At 56.7% G+C, this 20,818-nt stretch overlaps 1 protein-coding gene across 1 annotated transcript in view; it reads right to left on the minus strand.

Moving 5' to 3' along the window:
* Nucleotides 1-1,082: 1,082 nt before the first annotated feature.
* HS6ST1 (heparan sulfate 6-O-sulfotransferase 1) overlaps nt 1,083-20,818 on the minus strand; it is a 39,187-nt gene continuing 19,451 nt past the window's right edge. The window contains exon 2 of the mRNA XM_081142807.1: nt 1,083-4,254. Within this exon, the coding sequence (XP_080998933.1) occupies nt 3,546-4,254 (709 nt within the window). The 3' untranslated portion in view covers nt 1,083-3,545. The remainder of the gene's footprint in view (nt 4,255-20,818) is intronic.

The following is a 20,818-nucleotide window of genomic DNA, read 5'->3' on the forward strand; positions in this document are numbered from 1 at the left end:
ACCCAGAGGCCCAAGGAGCAAGCAGGCTGCCCTGCAGTGCAGAAGGGCACAGGGAGAAGGGGGGGGGGCAACAGGTGGGGCTAGCAAAAGGGAGGCTACAGCGAGTGTAGGGAAGGGGTGACGGGCCAGGCAGGGACCAGCAGCCTCCTGGGTTTCAGGCTCAGACTTAGTATCTTCCATTTAATACAGGTAGGAGGATGAGATTCCCACCTCCGGGGGCAGGTGTTCTCAGAGCTGATTTCACCTGTCTGATCACACACTGGCCCTGCAGAGCCAAATGGAGCTCCAAGCAGAGGGCACCCCATCACAGTTCTCCAGGGAGGGGCATGAGGCCCCATAGGAAGTGTCCCCAGGGGGTCCCTAGGCCAGTCTCTCCACACCGCTCTTCCATGCAGGATTGCCTTGTTATTAAACAGGGCAGGGATGCTCCCCCAGGGGCCAGGTAGTCAAGAGCACTGTCTGCATCTGGATCTGAGGACAGGGTTTACAGGGCCGTGTGTCTGCCTCCTTGTCTCCACGTAAGACATCCGTGATCAGGAGGTGGGACTCCGTGGGTCCTGGCTGTCTCCGTGTGTTGGGTTTCTGCTCGCCCCTTTGTTCACATGATGGACCTGCCCTTTCCCCTTGGCAGGCTGGGTGGGTCAGAAACCTCAGCCTCCCAGCCCCTCCCCCCAGTTCTTTCTCCCACGGGGATGGTCCAGACAGATTCCAGACATAGATTCTGGGAAGGGGGAGGAGTAGGAGACCCCCAGGCCTTGGGGTCCGAACCACTTAGAAGCTGAGGGAAGGTCATCAAGAAAACGAGCATGTGGCATATCGATCCCTCCAGCACTGGGTTAGTGATTAATAAATTATCCTTTGTGGTGACGACAGTCCTGTCTTTTACTTCCACAGAGCATCACACAGTGAGACAGTGTTTACTCCTCTCACTGGCCCTGCAGCTGAGGGGCCCCTCTGCTCCTGCATTAAGTCCTGTATCCCACATGCTCATTTTGAAACCAAACTGGGAGGCCCCCGCCACGCCACGCCACGCCACGCCACGCTGGGCAGATGGCTGTTAACTCAGACACAGCACACCAGGCTCCTTCTCAGGGTTTATTTCATCAGCTAACATTCACTCTTGCCCCAGACAAAAACAATTAAGTGATTATGACTTGTTTTCCATCAACTCATTTTTTTGTATGAATAACCAAAGATTTCTTCTCAACACTTTTTTTAAACAAGAAGCTATAAATAAATAAAGCTTTAAATGCTCCTGGGTTCAAGTTAAACACTTCCAGTTCTCAAAAAAGTCCACAGACTCAGACAGTTCTGCCGTCCCGTTCCTCCCCCAGGGGGAGGCCATTGAGGGCCTGTGTGTGGAGTGAGGGTCACTCACCGCTTGCCTGCTTCTGTCCTCTCAGCCCTAGAGGACCCTCTGGGTGGGGCCACCTGAGCCACCTGAGGAGCCCTGCCCTTGGCATCAGAGGAGCCTGTAGGCACAAGGAGCCTTCCTCCTAGAGTAGGCCTACATGGCAGTGCCCTGGAGACCGGAGGGGCTGTGGGGATGCAGCTGGCACCAGCTCTGGGCCCTCAGCCCGGGCATGGCCCAAGACAGGGCTGCTTTCCAGGCGCAGCAAAAAGACTGAGAAGAGACCCGCATTTCCACATGAATTGGAACAGGCCATACATCAAACACTCCAACACATGCAGAACAGGCCCTATGCTCAGGCTCACGCCAGGGAAGCCGGCTGCGAGGAGGCCATCCTGAGCCAGGCCCGGGCAGACAGGCTGCTCTGCACTCAGGCCTGGAGTCGGCCACCTCCCAAGCTCTTGTGAGCGTGTCCACCCTCCTGCCTGGAGCACACCGGCCCCAAGTGCTGAGCATCAGAGCAGACCCCCCACCCCACACTGCCCTTCACTTCCCTTTAAAAGAGCCCCTAACGAAATCACCCAGGTGCTTGCTCCTCAGCACGACCTCCCACTCCTGGGGCCGGCACAACCACCCGGCCTGCTGGCTGCTCTGCCTTGGACACAGGATACGCAGCCGGTGTACGAAGTTTAAAGGACCGATGCCAGACAAAGACTAAAGCCGCTTCCTTCTGGGCAGCCACCTCATTTGACACCAACTTAGCTTTTCCTGTGCTGTGGAGGCTCCTTGCTCGCCCACTCCCCACCCCCTGGTGGGACAGTGAGGGTGGCAGAAGGAACCTGGGGCAGGGAACCGCTGGTGGGATCCGCCTGTGAGGTGCTGCCCCTGCTGTCCTCCCTGAGGTAGGCGTGGCTTTGGGCATGTGTGTGGGGCACACACTCAACGCCCCAGAACCCAGTCTGTGCCTCACTCGGATAAGGCACTGCACTCAGTGCCCGGCCTCGGAAGGCGGCTTCTCCAATCCTCAGGGCTGCCGGAAACAGGGCCTGACTAGCTTTTGGGGGCGGGGAAGGGGGCAGGGAAATGCAGGGAGAGCCCAGGGTGGGGAGGGCTGTAAATGTGGGCATCAGGGAGCCGCCTAGAGCCATTTCTTCTAACCCTAGCAGAGAATCTGAAAGCCTGGGTTCCTGTTCCTGGCCATCAAAAACCACATGGCCCTGAGCCGTGGCTCACGGCAGCAACTATGATCTGCATGTTCCGGCCTGGGAGGCTTAGCTCAACTCATACCTGGGGTGGTGGGAGCGGTGGGGTAGGGGTTCTGAACACATGTGCAAGTGATGGGCTTAGGGCCAGGGCCGTCCACTAAGAAGTGCCTGAGGCCAGAAAGAAGAATAGGGCAGGGGGCCCCTCAGTTATGATCCCCCTTGCTGTCTGAGCTGGGCTGACTGGTGGTCACCCCAGAGGCCGGCTTGCGTGCAGCCTTCCCACGCCTGGATGCATTCTTCACAGCCTCCTCAGTGATGACTGCGGAAGGGTGGAGGAGCCAGGTATGCCCTGATCTCCTGACCAAAAGCAGGAAGCAGAGAGGGGAGGAGCTTCCCAGCAGTGGACTAGTCTTCCTGGCTGCAGATGGGTGGCCCTGACACTGAAGATGGGCGAGTGTGGAGCTCCATCCCTGACAACACCTCACAGGACTGGTTTCTTCATGGAGGGACTTCATACAGGTCTGGGGCTGGGATGGTGTGAGCCTGAGGATCCCCTACTGGCCTGTGCAAGGAGAGGGGCGTGTGCATAGGGGCATGGAACACACTCCTGGTCTGGCAGGGCCACTCCCCACTCTCAGCTCTTATCTTCAGACTTTGAGCTGCTGTGACTGTGAGAGGGGAGCACAGGGATGTCATCTGCCCTGGTCTTGTGCGGGCTTGACTGTAGCATCCATCAAGCATGCTTTCCTCTGAGCCAGTGGGCGACACAGGTTGGTTTCTCAGACCTGGAGCCTGGGAGAAACTGTGAGAACCAGCTCCACCGGGCCAGTGCTACCCATCCCTGGTCTTTGTTCAGGACGCACCTACCCTCTGGTGAGCAGATCTGGGACTCTCTTCCTATCCGAGTACTGGGCGGCCCCTTGTGAGCTGTCTACCCGATGTCACCTCCCCTCTCCCGACTGCCCCAGGGGCCTCCTCCAGGGCCACCACTACCACTTCTCGATGATGTGGCTCATGTAGTCCTCCGTGGGCACCCGGCCCGGCTCCTCGGTGTCCTCCCGTGGCAGCGCCTCTTTGGCCCGGTGCAGCAGGCGCTCCTCGCGGCTTCTGAGGCGCTGCTCCCTACGCTCCAGCTGCCGCTTGTACTGGTAGCGCTGCTGGAAGAGGTCCTTGGCGTAGTCGTAGAGCTGCATGTCCAGGTCGTTGAGCTCCTCGATACGCCGGACAGTGTCCTCGCTCACCTCCACGCCGCCTGCCCTGGTGCTGTTGTACTGCATGAAGGGCCGGATGAACTTGAGGTTGAACGTCCGCTCGAACAGGTACTGCGTCTTGCGCTGGAACTCCGTCAGGCCGAAGAAGGCCATGCCCCGCAGGTTCTTCTTGGCGCTCTCCAGTAGCAGCTGGGCGCGCTTGCCCTCGGGGATGAAGGACAGGTTGTAGCAGCCCACCAGACTCAGGTCGGCCAGCATGCGCACCTGGCGGTTGTTGGCCAGGTTGTAGGGGCAGTCCATGAACTCCTGCAGCGTGCAGCCTGACCAGTCTGTGCCCTCGTAACAGGGTGGCAGCTCCTCAGGTGTGGGCGTGCGCCCGTCACACATGTGCAGGGATGTCTTCCAGGTGGCTCCCCGCTGCACGTGCCGCCACTCGCTCAGGTAGCGGGACACAGGGTCTCGCAGCAGGGTGATGTAGTAGAATTTCCTGCAGCGAGAGAGAGTGGGAGAGGTGAGGGTGTGGGACACATGGGGACTGGTGTGGGGCGGAGGGGGGAGAAGGCTGGAACCCCACGCCTGACTGCCTGGGGTCTAGACTTCACCTCTGATACAAACCATTATGGCGAGATCTCAGAACGGCCCTAAGTGAGAAACCCAGCCCCCTGCGGCTGCAGCAGGTCCAGCCTCGGTGCCCTGCCACAGGCCAAGGTTCCCCGGGATGACCTGGCTTTACCCTGCTGAGGATGGAGCCACGGGACTCCAGAGCCCATGCTGCTTAGACCCAGTAGTTTAAAGAGCCGTTTGCAGTGGAAGGCTTGGTGCCACCCACTCAGCAGAAGTCACGCATAGTTGGCTGCAGGGGCAGGCCTGGGTCCAGCCTCCCACTGGGCATACCCACGCCAAGGCTCCTGGGAGGCCCAGGGGGGAGCAGTACCAGTAGACCCCCAGCCCAGGTCTCGGGGGTGAGCTATAATTTGTAATTGGTACTGTCTCCCAAGAGCTGTCCCAGTCCCACAGAGCCGGGAGGCCCTCACGATGCCACCTCCCACTGTACACAAGGGAGCGTCAGCATGATGGGAGAAATGACTCAAGGAAGGCTCCACACCCCACCCTTCCCCTGTGACAGGTGCTAATCATGATTCATGCCCCTGCAGAACATGTTATGCTTGACCCCATGGCACAGGACAGCTTGATGGGGCGGCTGCCAGATGCTCCTGTGACAGGCCTGGTGTGTGGATTCTGCCAGCTATTCATGGAGGCCCCTCCTCCAGCGCTGGCAGAGCTGGTGGACCGTGTGTGGAGAGGTGGGCCCAGGACAAACAGAACCAGGGCCTGGGTGGGCAGTAGGAGCCAACTGGGCCCCACACACCACTCTTGGGGGAAGAAGATCCAGACTAGGCCTCCCCCACCCCTGGCACTTCCCTGGATGGCAATATGGACGTGCACCCACCCTAACCCCTCCTCACTAAGGCCAAATAAGAGCACCCAACTCACCCACCACCCTCACACTGCCCTCTGGGAGAGCCTTGGGGCATGAGGCACCCTGAGGCGCCCGCTGTATTGCCCTGATCTGACCAGGAGTACAGGGGCCCTAGGGGGCGGCAATACCAAACAGGACAAAGGCGGGGGGGTGGGGGGGGTGGCACCAATGGAGGCGACTTGCGCTAAAGGAGGGCACATCCAGGAAACCGCAGGGGTAGCCGTTCTTGAGCACCGTCCTTAGGGGATTTGGCATCCCTCCCCTCCCAGCAGGGCCCATGCAGGAGAGGCACCTACTGATGGCTCCAGGGGCAGAGGGGAAGACTGTTCTGCTGTGTGCAGACTGCTGAGGGAGCGACAGTCCCCGTGCCCTCCACCGGCTGGTGCTGTGCAGCCGAGGGCTGGGCAGGGCAGGGCAGATCCACACACTCCCACAGACGGCTCTGGCAGACAGTGGGGACAGGGCCTCTGCAGCACCTCATGGTCCAACCCCTCAGAGGGAATAGCGTATGGCCCAAATCTGAACCCCCAGCTCCTGTGGAACATGCTTCAGTGGCTCTTGTCACCCTTTGGAGAACAAAGGCCCACCTACACCCTCCTAGTCCTTTGACTACTGTGACCTCCTCTTGGCCCTCTTGCTGGCTCCTGGAGACACCCCAGGGCCTTTGCATGGGCTGTGCCTCTTCCCTCTCTACTTCATCTGCTGGCCTGGCTCATCCTCTAGACTGCAGCCAGTTCACCTCCCTCCCAGGCAGCCTGTTCAGCAGACACGGCTCCCTCTTGGGCCTGTCACAGCTGTGACTTCACACTGATCTCTGAGCTCATCCTGGGGCAGGGAGTTGGCTCCTGTGTGTGCACTAAGCAGGGCCAAGACTGAGAGAGGTGAGGGGGTCCAAGACAGAAGGAGTCTCAGGGCCGTGACCTCACACCTCCAGGCCCCAAGAGAGGACACGAAGCCCTGAGAGGTGAAGCAGCTGCCTAGAAGTTCCCGGTGGCTTCAGCACTGGGGCGCACGTGTGGCCAGACCCCGGTTTGGTGGACTCTGACCAGTGAGAAAGTCCTTAGATGTGGCCAGAACCAGGGAGGTCAATTCACTCAAGGGCCAACTTCCTAGAGATCAAGTATAAAACAGTTATACATCCTGACCAAGACAACTGCTTCTAAAGAGGCCCAGACAGACCGGCCGACGTAGAGCAGCAGACAGGACATGCCTGGAAACACAGGCATACGCCCCCAAGTGCAAGCTGCTGGCACCCACTGTGCCCGCTGCCACGCCCAGCCTAGACCGCACCCAGGCCCCATAGCAAGGCCTGGCTACACAGAGACCCCATCCCACCTTTCCCAGGAAACAGACTAGTGTGACTGTTTTTTCTGGACACAGAAAACCAGAATGTGACATATCAATTGAAAAGGTACGTCCCCAGCTAAGGCCACACGGGCTCCACCTGGCTCCAAAGGTGACCTGTAAAGGCAGGACCCGGCATGCACAGTGGAGCTCCCTCCCACCTGTGTCTGTGTCGGCAGCTGGCAGTCCCTCTGCAGTTACTTCGGCCTGAGGTCTTCAGTCAGCACTTGCAGCCCCCCATCTTGAGGGGTGGGCTTGGTGGGGCCCAGCTGCCCCCAGACCCCACAGACCCGTGCACTGGAAGAGGACTGCTAACCAGCACGGTGCCTGTGACCCTGGGGAGGCCAAGCTGAACCTCCCAGAAACCCTTGGCCATGACCATTCCCATTGTGCAGGTGTCAGCTCAGAAAGGTAGTCACCCAGTGACCTACAGCGGGTGCCTGGAGAGCCAGGCCTGAGGGGAGCCCTCCCTGCCTGAGGTTCCTTGATTCATAGCTCACAGGGTACAGGACTTGCCCAGTGTCACACACTGAATCATGTGGCAGCTACATCCATGCTGCTGACCTGAAGCCCCAGAGCAGGAGGAGCACCGTGCCTGGTGAGACAGCTGGACTAATCCTGCCAGGGGTATGGGTGTTGGAGGGCCTGGGCCCCTGGATGGTCACTGAAGGGCCACAGGGGGTGCCATCTGCACCAGTATATCTGGTAGGTTGCAGGAGATGCATGTGGGCGTCTGATCCCTGTTTGGGCTCTCTGGTGGAGCAAGACGGGGTGACCAAGCCCCCGGAGCCTCACCCTGATCCCATAGCTCCTATGTACCACACGGGTGCCAAGTCGGGTAGCCTTGCTCCTTGCTGCATCCCTGGATGCTGGCCTGGCTGGATGGGAGCAGGGGCTCACCCACGGCTGGGGTGACTAGGAAGGGTGTTAGGATGGGACGAGCCACCCTTCCCTGCTCAGGATTCTGCCATGCCCTGGGTCCCTGATTCAGTCCACCAGACATGGCCTACGGTGGAGATAAGGGGCCAAGTGGACTCTGGAACCTGCTTGTGGGACCAGCAGCCCCAGGTCACTACCTACTTCCCCGCGCTGCTCCGCCTGCACAGTTCGGGAGCCCTTGTTGGGAGGCACACCTGTGCTCTGATGGCTTCCTAAGGCGCTCACGCATTTGGCCCCTGCCTCCACTTGCCTTGTCCACCCTGACTGCCACTCGCTCTGCTGCCATGACTGGCAGACCCCTCCAGCCACAGGGGTTGTCCTCTGCCCCAAAACCCTGACTCCTGTCTCCCTCGCTTGTCTTTTCTGCCCATTAGATACATCTCAAGACACATTGGATGTTTACGTTCTGGTTTATTGTCTGCCAAAAGGGGGTGCGAGGGCAGTGACCAGGAGTGGAGGGCATGGTGTGATGTGGGAGAGAACCCCCCCTAGGGGCTGACTCCCCACATCCAGGCAGCTTCCTGCCCAGGAGACCTGGTGCACATTTCCTAGGGGTGCTCACAACTCAGACATATGAGAAACTAGGCAGGGAGCCCATTCAAAGCTGTCCCCAGCCCCTGCCACCAGGCTAATCCAACCCCCGCCCCACTCCTACCCACGGGAAACTGGAGGGCCTCTGCCCAGAGCAAATTTTCTTCTACACTGACATCTGGGGTCCCCCACAACACAGGGGGTTCTCTGCCTAACACGCTACCACAGGATCTGTCCATCCAGGTGGTCCAAGTGCTAATCAATAATATTTCCAGAAAGAGGGGAGAAAGGAAAGAAAGGGATGGTAAAAGTAACAGCAAGAATTGCAGTACATAACCCATTTAGAGAGAGGGCTCACAGGAGCCCAGCAACGGATGTGGGATCAGACCCAAGATTACAGAGAGTGCAGTAAAGAACACAAGGGGACAAGGAGGACCGGTGGCCGGAATGGGACTCAACTTCTCTACAGTAACACCAAATGCTAAAAAATCAATGAGCGATGGCTTCAAGATCCTGAGGAGAAATGACCCGGACTTCATACCTTTCAAGCTACCAATCAAGTGTGATGGGAGAGTAAAGACATTTTTTGACCCGTAAAGAAGGGCTGAGGAAATTTACTTCCCAGGAATCTTGCTTTAGGAAGATACTGTATCTCATTTAGTAAACGAGACAAAAGTGAGAGCCAGGAGCGGGGAGATCAGCCGGCCGCCCCTGCGCCTCCTGCTGGGCCTGCCAGGAGCAGAGGGCTCGGGTTTCCAGGAAAGGGGGACAGACCACCTCACACACGACCGCGTTTGTGGAAGAGAATGAAGGTAGGCACATGGCAGGTCTCTGGAATCAGTTGAAAAAAATTAAGTATGAGGATAGAAAACAAAGTAAGTGGGGGAAAAATAGGGCAGTCCTTGATCCGGGCTCAGAAGCAAACAATGGTTTTCGAGACATTACGATGCCAAGTGATTGTCGACTTAGTAACAACTGGAGCTTTCCTGCTTGGATGGGTATGGAAAGGTGGGGTAAGGGCACTGGAAACAACCCTCGTCTACCAGTACAGTCAACAGGTAACGTTTAAATCAACACATCAAGAAACAGCACTGGTTACTCAGACAGACGGGACCTGCAGGAAGAACGAGAAGGGCAGCAGATCTGTTGGCTTTTAGAATAAGCCTCTTGAAACTATTTGTCTTTAAGTATGTGTATACATTATTTTAACTGAAAAAAGAAAACTGGCTAAAAAACATATGGAGACATGACCCACTCCTTAGCCACAGAGGAAACGGTCAAGGTGATATCCACAGAAGCGGCAAAACAGAAGGGCAGGGCCTGGGGCAGGAACGGGGCAGCTTCACGGCTGCGTTCCCTGGGGAGCGGAAGGCAGGCGTCCAGGGAGCCTTGTGTGCTGTGCGCTGGGCGATGCGGACGGGCTGTCGGCAGCGCAGTGCCGGTGGCAGCCCCCGTGCCTTCGCGGTGGCACCAACGGCACAGCCTTCCACGGGACCCGCACAGCAGTGAAAATGAACCAACCACAGCTACTCGCACCACTTGGGTAAATTTGATGACTAGGTGTTGCAGGAACAACCAAAATTCAGGAAATTAAATAGCGTGCAGGTGACAAACATTTAACGTTCACGTCGGCGGTGAGCCTGCGTGTTCTGGGTGGGGAGGCGGGTGGCACGAGTCCCGGCGGCTTCCACAGCACCGACCTTTCTCACCCCTGCGGCAGGCAGCAAGGGCACAGGCCTCGAGACTGTTTCTCAGGTACACTGTACAAGTTCTTTTCATGTCCCAAACACTGTGATAAGAAATTTTTAAAACTTGTACAAACAAAACCAAGGTACTCTATGGCAACGTGAGAGGCTCCAGCTGGCTTTGCAGGTGGGCCCAGCCTTCTCGCTAAAACAGGAGTCTTGGTTCCCCAAACTGGGAGGGTTCCCCTACTTCTGCTCTCATGCTCACCCTCCTGCAATGCCACCTCCCACCTCTGGTGCCTGCCAGCTCTGGCTCTCTTCAGCCCTTCCTTCGTCCCCCTCTACCTTCCCATTCTGCCCTGCTGAAATAGACAGAGGGTCCACACAGGGGTGGAGGACCCCTGTGGACATCCTTTGGGGACTGTGAGGGTGGCCAGTTTTCTGGGTCAGTTGGGGCTCCCCTGTGGCCTGTGAACTAATCATGCATTAATGAGCTGGCTATTGAGTGGCCTCTCCAGGCAGGCACCATAGTTTGTCCCAAGCCAAAGCATTGGCTGGTTGTTGCTTCCATCTCATCCAGCAGGGCCCCGGGGGTGCAAACAGGGCCACCTCACCCCCACCCCCAGGGCTCCCACTGCTGCCAATCCTAGTGCACGGGGCCAGAGACCTTGTTTAGTGACTTGGCTGGAATATTCTACTTTCAGGGTGAAGAGCTTCTGCCACTTTCTGAGCGCAGTCCTAAACCACGTCCTGGCCTAAGTGGGTGCCACGGTACCTGGACCTTCAGGGCAGGTCTCTGTGGAGCACTACTGCCCACGGTGCACTGGGCTAGGCCCAGGAACGGCCCAGAGTGCAGTCCAGCCTGTCCTGCCTACAGACATGGAGCAGGCTCACGTGGCACACACTGGGACTGGAGGGGTGATGTGGAAGCCCACCCACATCTCTTCCCTCGAAGCCTTCAGCACACAGTCCGCTGGCAGCAGCAGGATGCAGCAGGAGGCCCCCCCAGAGGAACCTCCTCTGCAGCTTTGTGCTCATCCACCTGTGCCATCCCCACGGTCTTTGTTCCCTTCCCTCTTACCGTAACAGACTGGCTGCTCTTGGGAGGTAGGCCTACATACTCCAGCCCAGGCAGTGCCCTGACAGGTGTTGAGACGACCCATGTCCCCTGGCCTGCACAAGCAAGGAAAGACTACTGAGATGGCTCCTCCACTGCCCACAGTGCACTAGGCAGGGGCAAGGGTGTGTTGGCCTCAGGGGGTGGCTAACCTTGGGTGAGGGTGCACATGGGGCCTGTGCAGCCACCTGGGACTGGACTACTAAGCACAGGGAAGGGGTGTCATGCTCTCAGCCCCTCTGCCTCCGACACTGACGCTGGACACAAAACTCAGTGGGCTGGGTGGCTGTCACCAGGGAACTGGGAGGATTCACAGTGGGAATGACCATGGTCAGGTGGAGGGAAATGGAGGAAGCAGGCCCTAGCGCTCAGAAGGCCCCAAGGCATGCCATCAATGGTCAGCAAAGGACATCAACAGGCAGTGCCCTGAGCCTCTCACAGCAGTGATAGCATCCATGGCCGTTCAGGTTCCTGGGTGCCAGGCACAGCTGAGTGGCAGGCATTTCTCTACTTCCCAGAGGATGAGCTGGCTCCTAGGTGGGTATGGCTCTTAGGTACCCAGTTTTTAAGGGCTCTGGGCTGGGACCAACAAGAACAGTAGAAGGTGAGGAATGGAGAGAGGGCTGCAGGCACCACTCCCGAATGAGCAGGGTTAGGGGAACATCCGGGAGATGTGGGGACACAGCCTTTTGTGACTGGAGAAGGGAGCAGTGGTGGTTCAAGCTGTGGGCAGGGCCAGACCGAGAAAGGTTTCATTCATTTTACAGAAAAGCCTAGATGGGTAATGGCACAGGGTGCAAAATGTATAAGGAGTTCAAAGATAAAATATGGGACTTTAATGCGGTGAAATAACTCCCATCTGCAGGAGCTGCAGGCACTCGACAGCCCCCGGGACGCCGGCCGTGCCGCACTCTTGCGTGACTGTGCTTGGCTTAAAGCTCTCTCTGGCTTTGGCTGCTCTGCATTCTTGTGTGCACTGGATTTGTGCAGCCCACAATCATTTAAAATCCTAGTGGACAAGGAATATGTTTTGTTTGTGGGTCCAAACATCGCTGTCAGGGCATCGCCAGACCTAAGGTTTTAAGTCTGTGTTCTCACGGGACGGCTCTAGCAGTGGCCCAGGAGCCCTGCCCCACCAGCAATACACACTGCCAGCCTCTGGGAGAATTCTGCCAGATACAGCAGGGAGCTTTGCGCTCCATCCTTGGGAGGGTGGGGGGCAAGTGGGGAAAGCTAAGAGGTAACTGAGCCATGGAGGCTGGGCAGAGGCAAGGAGCCCTGGGCAGATACAGAAAACTGAGCCTGACCTCACCTCTCTGCCTCAGGGCTCAGCTCCTGCCTTGGGGTCCGCGGTCCCCTGCAGTCCGACTCACCCCTTCCTCCTTCACAGGAGTGCTGGCTGTATAAGGAAAGGTACAGCCCTGCTCTCCTGCAGCATCTGGAAAGGCAGGAGATGTGGACAGGAAACACCCAGATAAGTAAGTGCCAGGAGGAAGAGGTCAGGATTCAGGGTCAGGCAGGGCCTCTGAGGTGTGGTATCTGAGCTGAGATCTGAAGGAGAGAGAGGAGCAGGCCTGGTACAAAGCAGTGGGGGAGGGGTTCCTGAAAAACCCCCAGAGGGTGAAGAGGGAGAGGCACCAGATACAGACTGCACTTCATCTAGGTGAAAGGAAAGGGCTCGTAGTTCCAGGAAGGAAAGGACATTGTTAGTAAACATGGGAAAAACAAGATTTCTGTCCTTGTTTCAGAATTCCAAGTTACTGCCCTGGCCGGTGCGGCTCAGTGGCCTGGGTGTCATCCCAGGTACCAAAAGGTTGCTCGTTTGATTCCTGGTCAGGAAACATGGCCAGGTTGTGGGAACAATTCCCAGTAGGGGGTGTGCAGGAGGCGGCCGATCGATATTTCGCTCAGACATCCAGGTTTCTCTCTCCACCTCTCCAAAAAAAAAAAAAAAAAAAAATCTTAAAAACAAATTCAAAGTTTTTGAAAAACAAATTTTATTAGTTTAGGCTTAGGAACTACCTCAGCAGCCCTCTTCCCTGTCCCCTGACAATATCTATGGATCTGCAGGCAGATGAAAACCTTCCCTTGATTTACAAGTAAGGTTACAGAATTTTAGGAAAACAGCTGGCAACCACCCCTCTGGCTCCCTCACAGACTCCAGGCACCACCTGGGCCCCTGCTCCTCCGGGTGCGGCAGAAGGGTCCCCAAGGCAGCTGACCCCTTTGAGTGTATTCCAGGGGCCTGAAGCCCCACTTTTCTCCTTAGGGCAAGTGACCAGGAAGTGGGGCTCCATGTTTGTGAGAAGCCCAAGTTTCCCCCCCCCCAACCCCCCAGACCTTCATGATCCCATCAGACCTTCGCAAGGCCCCCAGGAGATGCATGGGCAGGGGGTAGGGGGTGACTTAACCATTAGATTGACATGCACTGTGGGTGCTGTACAGGCCACACCCCTGCAGAGACACAGATGGAAGGGAAGACCAGGGCTGGATGCCATTAGGGGCAGAGCATTTGGACATGGCTACAGCCTGGCCCTGGTGGGCCTCCTGCCAGGTCCACCCTCCTGGCTCCAAGCTGTGTGCTGGTCACTTTCCATTCTTGACCAGGGGTGACCCTGTCCTGCAAGAGCATCTCAGTGGAACATCTAGGATCTGTTGCTTGGGATGCTCTGCCCAGGACGGTACAGGTGAAGCCACCTTCTCCAGAGATCCACTTCATTTCCCAGCTGTGTGCATGGTGACATCCTCTCCAAATGAGCAAAGGCCTTGCTGATGGCTTCCTGGAGACCTGCCTGCTGTCCTCACACCTACCGCGGCGAGGCTCAGCCCAAGACCTGCACTTCCAACCCAGTGCCAGAAGTGGTGCTCTGCCAGGGACTTCCAAGAGCAGTTGAGAGTGAGAAGACCTCCTCACACCCCCTTCTCTGCCCTCTGACTCAACCAAGCTCCTGCCTCCTGCTCTGGGCTAAGTGGGCACTGTTCAGGAGGTGAACCCAGCCAGGCCTGGAGGGCCTCACAGCACTGCTCACCTGTGCACAATGGCTGCCCACTCATATTTCACACCTGCCTGCCTGGCACTTTCTGGCTCCTGAGACCTGGAAAGAGACTTCACTTCCATCTGAACACACTTCCTGCTCAGGGTAAAAGGAAGGGGCTGTGCCATGCTGCTTCCCTGGGTGGGGTCTTGTGCTTGTTGGCTTGGCAAAGACCTGCCTCCGGAGCCTTGGCTTCTGCTTGTCATCAGCTTGAATCCTGGGCCAAGACTGCTCAGGCTCACTCCTGCTTCCAGGCCACATCCTCACAGCCTATAGCTGCAGACTGGCCATGGCCTCCAGGGCTCAAGGAAGGAGGTGGGAGCCTATGCGTGAGGCCCCAGGCAGTTTTGGGCCTGCCAGAGCATGGAGCCCCCTACCGGCTTGACCTCTGGGTCTCTGTGCCAGAGACATGGCCTATTTGCTGTGAGGACTGAGCCCTGGAGGCCCACGCAGCACGACGCAGCTTGTGGACACTGTCCCAGCCGGGCGCTCAGCAGCTCAGGGGCGCACGACCCGATCATTCCGCCCAGCGACTCCATGGCAACCTGGATACACAGCGCTCTGGGACCGTGCAGCGACACAGGAGCACACTCACGTGTGCACAATGAGCAAAAGCACATTGAGCTCGTGTCCAAACCGACCCCGTTCTTGGAAACTCATGAACTGGGCAGAAACACAGCACATGCCAGACGTCTTCAGAGGGGACTTGCTCCTGGGCCTGGAGCCCCAGAGCTCTGCTTTTGTTTTGTATTTTTCCAATTTTATATAACCAAACATGTATTACAAAACAAAAAGACAAAAGGATCAAAAGCCCTTTATGTGCCTGCTCTAACCCGATTTTCTCACAGGAGGTGTGGAGTCAGCCTGGGAGGCCCTGGACCTCCCCAGAGGCTGCTGCTCAAATGTCTCCAAAGCGACAAGACCACCAGCTACCTGCTTGTTGGGGGTAAGGAGGGTCTGGTCTGACGACCACTGGGGGCAACCCTGGTACGCCCTCCAAGGTCAACCTGCTGACCCCACAGCTTGTGGCTGGCTCCACGCCCCACAACACCCCTCCTCCCAGGATCCCAAGCAAATCCTCTGGCTTTCTCCCACATGGCCCCACATGGCTGGCTCCACAGAACCTTAGAACAGGGAGGAGGGGCTGACACCCACCCCTCCCAGGCACAGGCACCAGCCTGAACAAACACAGGGGGCTAGGGAATGGTGGCCTCACGTCCTCTTTGAACATAAACTATTTTTCTGCAGACAGAGAAACTCAAGACACTAAACAGCACACTTCACACAGAGGCCATTCGATGCCCAAATTAACTGCCGTGTCCACCCACTTTCTCATGCCCCGTGGAACTTGCTGACCCAGCACAGCTCTCCTGGGGGGCACAACCACCTGACTGATGAACTAGCTGGGAGAGCAGTCACCTCAACAATGACCACTGGTCCTGGGGGCTGGAAAAAACAGACCTTTCCAGAACCAGGGATCCCCAGGCCCTTCTGGGGGTCCCTCTTGATCATCAAGTGCTTCTGTGGTTGGGGTCGGAGAAGAGGGGCCCAGACTTAATGTGGAGTTTGGGGCCTAGCAGGCATTCACTAACTTTAGCCCCAACAACGTTGAGGTGGGTGCCACAGTTAGACACCCTCTGCAGATCAGCAAACTGCGGCACAAGATCCTTCCTTAGCCGAAACCTCCCAGTTATCAGGGGCACCCATGCCTGCTGTTTGCCCACCACTGATAGACCCCAGACATAGGCTCTGAGAGAAGCTGGGGTGGGGTGCCCACAGGGATTTAGCAAGCTGCTGTCAGCATCAGGAGACAGGCCTCCCAGCCTGCCACAGGCTCTGCCATGTAGAAAATGCATGGCCCTGACAGGTAACCCGAGGAACGTCTCTAGCTTTTGTTCTCTCACTGCACAACACGCACATCCTGCCTCCTAGAGTCCAGAGCACAGCACCCCACACAAGGGGGCCCATCCCAGGGACTCCCAGCCCAGCCATGAGGGAACAAGAGGAGGCCACTCGAGAAGGGAAACAGCCAGAATGGACTCACCTGCTCTTGACAACCATGGGCAGGGGGCACAAGGAGGCAGAGAGAGAGAGGGATAGAGAGAGAGAGAGAGTCAAATATAAAAACATAAGTAGCCTTATAACCTTAAAAGAAGTCAAAGGTAGTAGTAATCTTCCTACAAGTATTAAAGTATTGTGGAACGCCTGCAGCCTAATTTCAAATAGTTCTGCAGAAAAGGAAAAAAAGGCACAAGTACGTATAAACCCAGATATACCCAGATGTGCAGGGAGCAAGAGCTACACACACAGGCGTGTGCGTCAGGATGGCCAAAGGCTGACCTTAGTGCACCCAGTGAGAGGTCTAAGGTGTCCTTTCTAAATTAAGTTTACTGGATGCCGTGGGTTGGCAGGACAATGCAGGTTTCAGGTGCGCATCTCTATGATGCATGACCTATACTGCACTGTGCGCCCACCGCCCAGTCAGGCCACCTCCCGGCACCTAAGGCTCTACTATTTCAACCACTTTGGGGGTTTGACATTTTAAAAAGTGTGTATGGGGGGTGGTGTAGGAGGATTCCTACTAAGAACATGCCAAGCTATTTCTACCAAATTTTAAAAGAACAAATTATCCAACTTTTTGCAAACTCTTCTAGACAATAGTAAAGAAATGCCACCCCCAATTCATCCTGTGAGGCCAACATAACCCCAATACCAAAATCATACAAACATACGAGAAGCCAGGTTACTCCAGGAATGCAAGGATGGCTTAATATGAGAAAATCCATCCAGGCGATTCTTCACATCAACAGTTACAGCTCTCAACAGGTGAGTACGGAGCACATGCTAAAATTACAGTCATGACCAAAACTCTCCTTAAAGCAGGAACAGAAGGAAATTCCCTTAGCCTGATGAAAGCATCTCAAATAACCTGGAACCAGCACTGTCCACACAAGGAAGAGTCGGGTGCATCTGCTCTCCAGAGCCCAGCTTGCCTGGGAAGGAGAGCGCTGGTTGGGGGAGGCTGCCTGGCATCAGTGAGAGGAACGGACTGGACGGGACAAGCAGGGGGAGGTGGCCAGTGGAGCAGGGCAGAGCAAGCCCCAGCCCTCCGCACTGTGACAGGGCCCAGCCTGGGTGAAGGGTGGGACGTGCTGACTGCCCAGGCCTGTCCTGTGAGAGCCCTGCCGAACACTGGCTCGGACAGGCTCTGAGATGGTGGGTGGGTCGGAGGCTCCTGGCCCATCTTTCCACCACTCAGGCACCCACACCACACGTAGACAAGGAAGCAGTGGGCTCGGCCCCACACCAGCCTGGACACAGGAACAGCCGGTGCGCACACCTTGTACTAGAGGCAACGTGTGTTCTGTGCCCAGGAGTTCAGGTGCCTTGCTTCCCAGACCCTGGTGAGGGTGTCACAGGGAGGATGATGTAGGGTCTGGGTCTGCTACCCTGCTCTGGAGACAACGACAGTGTAATGGGAACCACTGGGCAGGAGGCGGGAGACACCTTGTGGATGGGCGGAGGTAGAACAGAGCTCTCCTGGCTGTGGGCACCCCGCAGAGCCGGGCTGTCTGTCAGGGGTGGGGCCAGTGGTGTCCTGAAGCAGAGGGGGCAGCATCGGAGGAAGGAAGTAGGGCCCCAGATTCACGGGCTCTGAGTGCTGCAGGTCAGGGCACGTGGTGCAAGGTGGGGGCAGTGACTCACTGGGCACAAGGGGGAAGGAAGCTCAGGGGAGGGTGGGTACCGTCAGCTGACAGGCTCCAGATGGAAAGGGCTTGACTCACACAGGAGGGAGCCTCCTGGAGATGCAGGAGATTCTAAAAAGGGTAGCTTGAGGGAGGAGGGCTGTGGCTGGGTCCCTCTGCCTGTCAGGGGACACCCCTTAGCACAGCCAGGCCTAGAGAGCAGGGCACCTTGGGCCCTGTCTGTGGAGCACCAAACACCTCAGGGTGCCCACGGGCAAGACCAAGGTACCTCAGCACAGGGTCACCCTCCACAGAGGACGGCCTCCATTATACCTCCCCCAGCCACACACAGTCACATTGAGGTTCCCACCTGGACACCTCTGTCTGCTCAAGCTTCAGGTGGGCAAAGTCCATGGCCAAGGCCTGCCTTAGGCTCCTGGCGGCCCAGCTGCTGGGAGCTCAGAGTGGGTCCCTGCTTTGGTGGCTCCTCCACCTGGCACAGCTGGAACTGGGCCTGCCCCAGTTCAGCCCTCCCAACACTCCTGAGGGGCGCACAGGGTCCTGCTAGTTATCTGAAGACACATGCCGCTTTCAGGACCAAGGTCCCAGACTGTGCCATAGGTGCCCACCCAGCCCCATGTCACTGCCTCAGGAGCAAGGGCTGACAGTCGGGGGGAACCCTATACCTGCTGCCACTGGGTGTGCCCACTGGGGCCCTCTGCATGCCCCATCCCAGGCACCAGGACTGACAGTGGACACACACTTCAAACCTCACAAGGGTAAGAACTTGGCCCACGCTGCCTGGAGGGCTGGCCAGGGCAGGGGCCTCCAGCACTCTGGGGCACCACTGTGGCCCTGTGTGTGTCTGGGGTTCTGCTGCTGAGCAAGGGCCTTGGACACAAAGGCCTGGCATTGTCCCCAAGATGACACTGATCCTGGTGGGAATGAGGAAATGGGGACATGGAGGCTTCAGGCCCACAGGTAGTAACAGCTGAGCCACGAATAACACTCTGCCTGCAGACCAGAGCCCCATGTGCAGGGGAGGGGCACTAAGCCCATTACAGCCCAAGACCCAGGGGCCTCCAGAGGCACAAATGACCTTGGGCAGGGATTCCGGAGGTCTCAAGGGCTTGACATGCACTCCCAGCCTCCTCTAGCCCAAGCTGTTCGAGGATCACAGGCAAAGACAGGCAGAAAGGACATCGAGGCGCCCGGCACCTGGTGCCCATGCATGCACAGCCTCAGGCTACCAGTTAAGGAAAGCAAGTGACACACCTGAGCACAGATACAGCTGCCTCCTGACTGCCCAAGGGATTGAGGAATGAACACCCACCCTCGGAGGGGCTGGGAGGCTGCAGGAGGTAGTGCTCTATGAGCAGGTGTCTGTGGCCACCATAAGGCCCAATTAGTCCCATGGTTGGCCTCAGACCATGATGAGCCCAGCAGAAGCTGAAGTGGCCATAAGGGAAATCCCAGGGCTGCGACCTGGCCCCAATTAGGGGTTCACATTGAGACCACTGCAGGGACAAGTGCACTGTGAAGGTGCCACACCTTTGCTTAGCACTTAAGCCAGTGGTCTTGGTCTCCATGCCTCCTGAGGGCAGGGAATGCCCACTCCTCTCTGCACCTGCCTAGACGGTCTGCTAGACACCTGTCACTAACTCCACAGAGTGCTCCTGGCCCCTTCCTTTCCCACTCCCAGGCCCATGGAGTCTGAATCTGGTCCTGCCAGACTCCCGCGGCCTCGACACTTCTGCTCTGCAATTCTCTCCTGCTCTAGTCAGGAAGACACGGGAGAAACCGAAACCCAATGCATGCCTGGTAGGAATGTAAAATAGGACAGTGGTTCCTCAAAAAATTAAACATGACTATCACACAATCCAGAAAGTCTTTTATTATTATTTTTTAATCCTCACCTGAGGGTATTTTTTCCATTGCTTTTCAGAGAGAGGGGAAGGGAGAAGGAGAGAGAGAGATAAACACTGATGTGAGAGACACATCCACTGGTTGCCTCCTGTTCTTGCCTGGACGGGGGCGAACCTGCAACCAAGGTATGTGCCGTTGGGTGAACTGAACCCAGAAGACACAAAAGAACTGCAAGCAGGGGCCTGCACAGGTATTCGTGTGCTGATGTTCAAGCTGCATCACTCACAACAGCGAGAGGCGGAAGCAAACCAGGGGTCCATCCATGGATGAATGGGCAAACGAAATATACAGTGACAATGAAATGTTACTCAGCCTCAGAGAAAACTAAGTACTGACATCTTTATACAAATCTTGAAGGCATTACGGTAAGTGAAATATGCCAGTCACAAAAGCCAAATACTGTAGGACTCCAATCACAGGAGGCACCGGAGTCGTCAGTCAGAGAGCAGCGGGTGGGGGGGCTGGGAGGAACACACGGACTTGGCGTTTGATGGGTAGAGTCTCAGTTTGGGACGATGGAAACGTTCTGGAGATGGGTGGTTTGTTCCACAACAATGTGAATGGACTAATGTCACTGACCCGTGCACTTGAAAATGGTTAAATGGTGGCAAGTTTTGTTATTTATATAGTCCCAGTTTTTAAAAAGGATCTTCTACCATGGAGGCAGGAAAGAAGGTCCTTCTTTGGGTACAGTCACACCAACAAACCTTCAGTGACAGGGAGGCAAATGGAGTCTACCCAGTCTAAACCTGCCCCCACACACATGGGCAGGGTCCCTCCTCAGCATTCTCAGAGAATGATGGAACCAATGAGAAGACCTTGGGCCGGGCAGAAAGGTATGTAGACATGGCCTAGGAGTCAGGGGTGACCTGAACAAGGGCCCCATTTCTGTTCTTCTGTTGGACACAGCAGGGGCTCAGCCAGCAGCCCCCTCCTTGCCCCCCTGTATCGTGCCTCACCCCACGCTGATTTGGTGACCCCCAACCCTATGGAGACCTCACACCTCCAATAGCCCATTAGGTGATGCTGTGCCCTTAGTCTCCAAATGAACAAACTGGGCCTCCGAGAGGTTCTAGTCTTGCCCTAGGCCACAGGACCACCAGTGGGAGAAAGTTCTAGGCCTTAATCTGCCCCTCCTGCTGCTCTCAACAAACTGCAAGTAGTCAATACAAACTGTGAATTAAATCTAGAGTGACGTAAATGACTGGCCACCCTTTAGGGCTCCAATGATCTCAAATTTGTCACATGAGGGTGGATAGGACAGACAGTGGGCAGTGCTCTCTTCACCAGGACCCCTCACCTGGGCAC

The sequence above is a fragment of the Miniopterus schreibersii genome, assembly GCF_964146895.1.
Source record: "Miniopterus schreibersii genome assembly, chromosome: 7".
NCBI classification, from domain to species: domain Eukaryota; kingdom Metazoa; phylum Chordata; class Mammalia; order Chiroptera; family Miniopteridae; genus Miniopterus; species Miniopterus schreibersii.